General features: G+C 44.0%; 1 protein-coding gene across 2 annotated transcripts in view; it reads left to right on the forward strand.

The window, feature by feature from the left end:
• AVIL (advillin) overlaps positions 1 to 6,143 on the forward strand; it is a 289,261-nt gene extending 283,118 nt beyond the window's left edge. For both annotated transcript variants that reach the window (XM_085600802.1, XM_085600801.1), the window contains exons 19-20: positions 2,526 to 2,675; positions 5,732 to 6,143. In XM_085600802.1, coding sequence (XP_085456928.1) covers positions 2,526 to 2,675; positions 5,732 to 5,845 — 264 coding nt within the window. In that variant the 3' untranslated portion in view covers positions 5,846 to 6,143. The remainder of the gene's footprint in view (positions 1 to 2,525; positions 2,676 to 5,731) is intronic.
• The last annotated feature ends 2,219 nt before the right edge of the window (positions 6,144 to 8,362 follow it).

Below are 8,362 nucleotides of genomic sequence, written 5' to 3' on the forward strand. Positions count from 1 at the left end.
GGCAGCCTTAGCACGAGTTCATCCTATAATTACCACGACATCAGTGTTACTATATATCAGATCACACAAAGACAGCTAGTTGAGCACAACTTGTTCCCCAGTTCGAAGGGCTCCTTTCTCGCTTATTCAGTTACCACCTACCTGATCAGGATTAACATCTGTTCATGTTAAGTCACAGCTGACTAGAAGAATAGGTTACCCTCTTACACAAGAACACGTAGCACGTATTGCTTTACTACAAACTGAATACTTTATTTAGTTATTACATGCACACTCACGGAACATAATACATACCACATAACCTGCAAAGAAAAGTGAAAGATTAAGTTGTACACTCGAATAGTAAGGGGTTGACATCACCTTGGTCGTATGTAGCCTGCACTCAATGGTCATCTAGGTTCCCTTCTCGTCTGCGCCTCGGCTTCGCCTGGAAGTCACACCTCCGCAATCACGGGTTTACTCCCGTCTCCCTCTCCGAGTCACTGGGACCTCTTCCTCATCGGCTACTCTCTTCTCTTTGGAATATCTATCTCTCGGTTTTTCTCCACCTCCAAGTTTGTCATCTGTCTTCCCTGGAATAAGTAGCAGCTTTACTACTAACGGCCAGGTGCCGCCCATGGACAAGAAGCAAGTGCCAGTGTCTGCCTCAGACTTTCACTAATATAGATGTGCATTTTCTCATGGAAAATTCCAGCCCGTAACCTGCCGCCCACCAAATTCTTGTACCTCCCCGTGCCAAGGACACGTTCCCAGCCGGCCGGCCTGATGTAGTGTCTTCGGCATGAAGAAAAATACAATCCTTCGATAAGGGCCGGCCTGAACCGGTTCTCTCCAAGCGAATAACACCTCCTAACTAAAACACTGCCTATGACCTAGAAGCATCCCAAGCTGCCAGAGCAGGAGGAAAGATGGAGTCTCTCCCGTTTAAGGCCTACCAGGCCTGAATTCAGCACGGCTCCATGAAATACCCTCACTACAGAACAGATTACCCCTAATGCTAACGAATCTATCCCCTAGGATATATATATGCAAACCCTGATCTATGGGGAAGAACACAGGATCATGTCGAAGTGCCTAGTAAATAGGCTCTATACACTACTCTAACCCTTAGACTTGGATGGAAAGAGACTGAAGTCACATTAATCACCCTCCAACACAATAGGGCCGGGAAAATCGAGCAGTACATTCGGGCACCGTGCCAGCGCAAGCCCCGGGCATCTTCCAGGGAGCAGGCCGCGACCTTCCGTGTGGCACAACTTCGGCGTCCGGTGGGCGATTTCAGTCCGGACAGCGACAATCACCTCAGCAACGGTTCGCCTTCAATATTCCGGGTGTGAAAGACAGGATTTGTCACAGGATATTTGCCGGAGGGAGCGCGGGTCTCAGGAGCTCCAGGCTCACGCGGCCATCTTGGTCACGCGCTAGGCTCCTCCTCCTCAAGCAGGGCTTTTAAAGAAAATCCTCTAATGATGCAATGTTTTTTCAGTAGCAGTACTTTGAATGGTTTCTGTTCTCCACGGTCCCTTTCTTGCGTAACCACTAGGCCTAGGTGAGGTTGCCCGAGTTCTGGTCTGCGGAACTCCGCAAAGTGCTGAAAAAACTGTGCCACGCTCTGCGGAGTTCCACAAGTGGCAAAGTGTGGTAAGTCACGCTGCTTGCACTGATTCTTAGCACCGGGAGTTTGTCCCGTACTGTGAAGTCACCGTGAATAGCATTACGCGTTGCTCCAGAGATCACTGCTTCTTGCTGCTGCTCAAGTAGACATTCTACTTGAGTGGCAGCTTCCTCAACGCGAGTGGCAGATTTCTCAATGCGAGCGGTCGCGACCACATTGAAAAATCTCACCGGGAGGAGGTCAAGCCTGCAATCTTTCTCACTTGTCAAATCAACATTGGTGAGCAACGCGAGAGAAAAAACTCTGCTCTGCTTCACTTCACAGAGTTTTGCGTCACTCCGCTTGGAGTGGGCAAAACTCCACAGATGGAACGGAATTCTTTGCCCATTCGTAATAAGCACAATTCTGCCAGAATGATCAAAGCTTCGAATTACGCTACTGAGGATAAAGAGTGAGTTTCTTCTACATCACTTATCCCCGAACGGTGGCTGTGATGGTCAAGCTGTTGCTAACACCCAAATCTGCTGTCTGTTATTTCTCAAATAAATTTCCTTTAAACGCTCAAAGAAATTTCTTCGGACCGTGGTTAGAAGTGACCTGATATTCAAAGTCACATTCTTTGATCAGTATTTAGGTTTCTTATGCTTTACATTAGGTGGGGTCCAGGGTTGGGCACTCCTGTTTTGCAATCTGGGGTGGAAAAAGCAGAGATTATATTAACTAAAACTTTGAGCTGAAAGAGTCACTAGACCACCACATGCATCACTTAGCAAATTAAAAGGGCAAGACAGTCTGTTTTCAGCTACTGCAAGCAGGAGTAGATAATCTGAACAACCAGCATGTCAGATCTAGGGCCATGGTATGGTTATATTTTCAACACGATTCTTCTTTACTTCTTCTTCCCATGTAGGATTTAAATGGGACTGCCATTAGCCCCAGCTCTGGCGCCAAGACCAATGGCAGCAGTGGAATCACCTGCTATCAATCCTATCCACTTCACCTTCTACTGCGGAAACAGAAGCACGAGCTGCCGGAAGATGTCGACCCTTCTAAGAAAGAGGTGAGAGTTTAACTTACAGCAGGAATGTCAACCAGGCGGTGCAGTTGCTAACCAGGGTTGACCCTCCTGACCCAGATCTTACGAGATCATGAATTAGCAGAAGGAAAGTTTTAAGAGCCTTGTTTCCTTTCTGCAGTTTCCACTCCATGTCCTTCTACTATCTCCTCACCAGCAAGTAGAAACCTGTTCATTGACGAAGGATGTAATGAGGCATCATGCCTGCAATATCAGCTGCATCAAAGGGTGCACAAAAATGCTAAGTGTAGCTGCCATCATGGCAGCTACACTTTGCATTTTAGTGAATGAGGGTCCATGAATTCAGTATCCTAGGAGGAGCGATTATTTATTCTGCATATGCAGAGAATACAGGTATTCTTCAGTCTCTCCATCTATTTTCAGATAAAATATCTTATTTCTATGCCAATCACTAAACTGGAGCTGAAGGGCAAGGCTTGGAGATCAGTGGCGGCTGTGGCATTTTAAAAGTGGTGGGGCAGAAACCTTTATGTTGGAAAGTGCAAGTGGAGCGAGAATGAATCAAATATGGGTGGGCAGCGCACGGAAGGGATTTCTTCCCCCACAAGAAAATTTGAGAGAAAAAATTTGAGAATTCTTTTGCCAGCATTATCTTTCAAGAAAGCCTGCTACAATTTTTTTTTTAAAGTTGTGAATGGGTTCACAAAGAGGCACATCTCTCTCTGAACTAACTCAGACACATCACTTAACTAGCACTAACTCAAACTCATTGTTCCTTTCACCCAGACTCCCACTGCTTCACTCACCCACTCACTCACCAAGCATACTACCCATCCGCCACGCACAAGGGCACATCACTCATTCAGTACCTTCTCACTGTTAATCCCACACTCATGACAGCAAATCACTCATCCTGTGTACTCATACAGTCACACAACTTACTCTGGGTTCACAAAGGCACACCCTTCACTCTACACGCAGTCTTACCATTACTCACCCTCATTTATACATGCATACCACTCACCCACACTCACACAGTTAAACAACTGACCCTACAATCTCCCTGGGCCACACCTACTCGAGCAGAGTTCAATGCGTTGTGTTGGGGAGGAACGTTGCCTTGACCAGTACAAAAATTTGGAAAATTACCGAAAGCTGGCATTTTTCCACCACTACAGGATCACAAACTCCCAGTGAATGTATAAATTGTGCAAGTTGTTGGCACCAGCCCAGCAGTACCCAGCAACAGAGGGCAAATACGGGGGCCATTTAGGGCTAGGGGCCCACAGGAAGCAGAGAACAGGCAGAGTGGATAGATCTAAAATGACATCTTTTTTCCATCGTTTTCTTTCGGACCAGGCATTCAATATTTTTGGGGTTTTTTTGCGCTTGCTGTGGCAGTTTGCATTTTAGTATCTTCTTAATCATGCATTGGGTTACACAACTACCGACATAATTTAGCAGTAGCATACAGCAGCTTCATACAACAAAGGAACATTCAACATGGTTTTGTAAGAATTTAGTTGGAAAAATGGCCGGGCAAGTTAAATGCTCTTGGTTGACATCTGCTGAGCTTTGCCACTCTGTTTGAATTACGGCGACAGAATTTAGGCTGCTGACTGAAGTCATCAGAGTGCCACAAAAGCCCAGGTAAATGAGGCATTGCTTGTTTAGAGCCATTAAAAACGGCAAACGTACTGTATAAAACACCATGTTCAAGACTATTTTGGTGTTACTATTATACCGTAATGTAACGTAGAATACAGAATGAAGGCCTCACGTTTTGTGAATCATTAGGATGTATCTAAAGTTTTAAAAAACTGCATGTTCGTTGGTGTAAGATAAAATTACATGTCTTGTGAATTCGGCCAACAGCTCTTCCGGCCAGCATATATAGAGGAACTTATGAAAACAATGGCGACACCTCAGGTGGCGAGTGCAATCAATCGGCGAGAGTGAATCGGCTTGTGGAGCAAAAGTCATATTTGCAACAAAGAAAATACAAATAAAAAATACCAGTTCCTCCCATAGCCCAGTAGTGGCTGCTACCAGATGGTGTGGTTGTGCGGGGGGGGATGAAAAAGATAAAAACAAACACCAACTGTCTGCGGCCGGCCGCTGCCTCTCGTCTTGTCTTCTTCCTGTCTGGAGTACCGGCAGCAGGAAGCACCCAGGCTCCCTTAAACCAATCGCAACGTTGCTTTGCAGCAGTGTGATTGGTCTGAGCGCTAAGGTTCGGCGATCAGACAGGCAGTGGGAGACTGGGCATGTTCTCCACCAGGCTGTACAATACAGCCTGATGGAGAACATGCAAAGTGTGCATGACGGTTTGGCCGGCCCAAGACGACCAGCCAAACCGTCATGTGCAGTTACAGAGTGCCCCCCCGCCCCCCGCAGTGCTCTGACATCACAGAGCCCAGACTTGCCCTGACATAATGAACATAATCAACTGCAGTAGGAAAAGTAAAATTATAATAACGCTGCCTTATTAGCATTTTATTTTTCCTTTATGAACGGCTGGGAGAGCAGTGGGGTGACACTCCTCCGCCTTAACGGAGAAGCTGCCGCTGTTGGAGATGCATTCTTGACACTAATTCTCCTCACAGGATTTACAGTCAGATAGAGAGGGAAGATTTAACAACGCTAATGACAGTTGATAAGTGTCAACCATGGTTTAAATTCAGCTTTATGCATGTACTTGAGACATCATAGTCATAAAGCATGGGAGAGGACAGATGGTGAAGGATGAGGTGGAAAGGGTTACACCTAATGACCACAAAGGGGACAAGTAATGTAGCAAGGGAGTGGGGAATCAAGAGAAATGATGGCTGCTTTTGTGGTAGCATTAGTCCTCAAAGGAGGACTAGTCTAGTTTCTATGCCAATGCACTTTTGCACTGTTCAGAATTGAAATTACCCCTGCACGGATCCTTCCAAAACCAATTTAGTCAGTTAGTCAGTGAAAAAAATTTTTCTTCGGATAATCAAATATCTATAAAAGTAAAACTGACTAAGTTCAAAATCAATTGATGAATACTTTGGGTAAGTGTAAATAGTGACATTTTTGTTTAATTTCCTTAGAATTACCTCTCGGAGGAAGACTTTATCACTGCGTTTGGAATCACAAGAGGAGAGTTTGTGGCCCTTCCTGTCTGGAAACAGCTGAATCTGAAGAAAGAAAAAGGACTTTTTTGAATTCTCCCTGTAACCAAAAACTACCCTGAACAGCCACGATGGTGCCAAGCCTAAATATAACTGCTCGCTTTCTGGGTCGAATGTACCAAACTACTTAACATGCATAAAAATTATAGCCGCAGCAAGATGTGACATATGAATTCTCAGCCAAGTGTGACATATATAAATTCTATTTTATTCTATTTTATGTCTGATAACGCTAATTTTGCAGGATTTAGGAAATATTGACCTTTTTTTTTTAACGCAAGACATTTTAAAGGAAATCACTGTAAGTATAATAAAGGCCTTTATGTCCTGAGCATTCATACACTTCTTTTGCTAAAGCAGGTATCCCCTTCTGGCCAAATATCTAACAGCATGTCCTAATAAACATAAGGGAGCATTTGTATTAAATATTGTGAACCTATTTGTTAACTGAGCGTTTAATGATAGGTTTAAATGTATGCTGGTGTTTGCTTTTGGAAGATATGGAGAACCTGAGGATCTCAATGGAGACTTTTATATGATCTAAGAGGACCCGCCCATTATTCGTGTAGACATCCTTTGTCGAAAGACAATTTCTAAGACCTTCTTGGGTTCACCTTGATGCCTCATCTAGCACTGCTTCATTGGATGTCAGCCAAACTACAGTATAGGCAAATTTTCCTAGGTGGTCTCTAGGTGCACACTTTAGGGATCATTGTAATTCCAAGTAGGCGGCTCCGTGTCAGGCTGCTACGGCAGTGGCTTGCTCTTATTTAGAAAGAGACGTGGGCAATCCTGGGCACATGGTGAACATAAGTAACTTAGAGACACCAATTATAAGAGGGCTCAACATCTCAAAGTTACTGCTGATCGACTATAATGTTGCGCTCAGGTGCAAAGTTTAACTAATAATTTTAGCATTAAATTCCGTAACAAGGACTGGAACAAACACATTTCTTTTGATGAGCTATGCTGAGCCAATAATATGCACAGAAAACAAGCACATTTAGTGAGCATTACTTTTGCAGTTTCATAATAGCACAAGTGGACTTTGGCACAAACTTTGACCAAGCTTTTATTTTTGAAGGGTTAATCAAAAATCACATTAGCCTGGTCAGAGTTAGTGGTTGGGACACATAGTTTAAAGTTACAGTTAGAGTAGTAATTCAAGATATGCCATTTGCACTTGTACAGACTGGTCAGTTCCTCCTCATGAGCCTTTATCACCATGCTTTAATGAGTGTTTAAAAGTGGTTGCAAGGTCAGAGCTTAGTGTGTCTCCGCGATTGGCCTGCTAGGCTTTTAAGCTTCCTGCTGTCTCATTTCCAATCCCACTCACACCTCCACTGTATCTGTCACTTCCTATCCCCAATTTCCATGGTCTCAATACACTTGACTTCCTTTTCTAAAGAGGCATCTCTAGGGAGTAGTCCCAGTTACTTTGCCAAAGTCTGATCTAGTATTTTTACAGCAAAAGAAAGGTATTCATTGGTATCCTGTTGAGGAAATTGTATTGTTGAATCAAATGTGTTTCATAAGAATGACGATTCACTCCAGTTAGCAAGGGCTCCAGGGTGCCCTTTCGGAGTGCATAGTTGATAGGGTTTTGGATGTATCTGACGTATGTTACATACATTGGGTGATGTATGTGAGGTTCACATTCGTGCCTCAAATATGCTATTGCGACTGTTCCTGCACATAAGAATGAGGTGTTGCAGAGTGTGAGAATAGATGCAGCTATGCATAACTACAATTTTGTTTCTTGATCATCTGTATCGACCATGAATTGGACGGAAAATATTTTATTGCTTTTCGGAATTCTCAGTCACCATCCATTCTTGTTGCAGGAACTGATTTCCAGGGTTTAGTTGTCTCAACAGTAAAGGAACTTCTACAATTTTTCGACTTTCTGATGGGAGGGATGGTCAAAGGCAGGGCCAAACTAGAGTATACTGGTTTTGTTTGGGGATAGGTGTGACATTTGTGGTGAAGCAGGACTTTGCTGGGCATTGTATTGGCCTCATAAAAATATGCCTAAGTTGTCAACCGCTGAACTCGGCCATTGTTGGCATTTCTGCTGTTTCATGCATTCCTCGATCTGTGATTCAAAGATGCCACCCGTAGCCAATGTAAGGGTACGAGGGCTGGTGTGATGAGAGTACGAACAGGTAGAGTAAGCTGCCTGACACCTGCATTCTGATTGTCTGTAACTTGTGAAGCAGGAAGAGAGGAACTTCAAGGTATATTCTAGACTGTTGTCATAAATCAAAATAGAGTAGTATTAATTAGATGGCGGCTGAAACTTTTCACATCCCCTGTACAATATGTGTTAGCACACCTCCACCTTCCAGGTGGCTTAGATAGTCAGCTCCATGGCTGTTTGAATGATTAACCAAGGCCACAGATTTCTGTGTTTATAACTTCAGTACATTGTGACACTGTTGACTAAGGCACCAGGGGCCTGTTAGAGTTGTTGAATTGGTATCCTCACAAATGTGATGGATATCGCGTCTGCCTTAATACAAGTGCTTTGTATCCTAATGCACTAGTAAG

Source organism: Triturus cristatus, chromosome 4_2 (genome assembly GCF_964204655.1).
Source record: "Triturus cristatus chromosome 4_2, aTriCri1.1, whole genome shotgun sequence".
NCBI classification, from domain to species: Eukaryota; Metazoa; Chordata; class Amphibia; order Caudata; family Salamandridae; genus Triturus; species Triturus cristatus.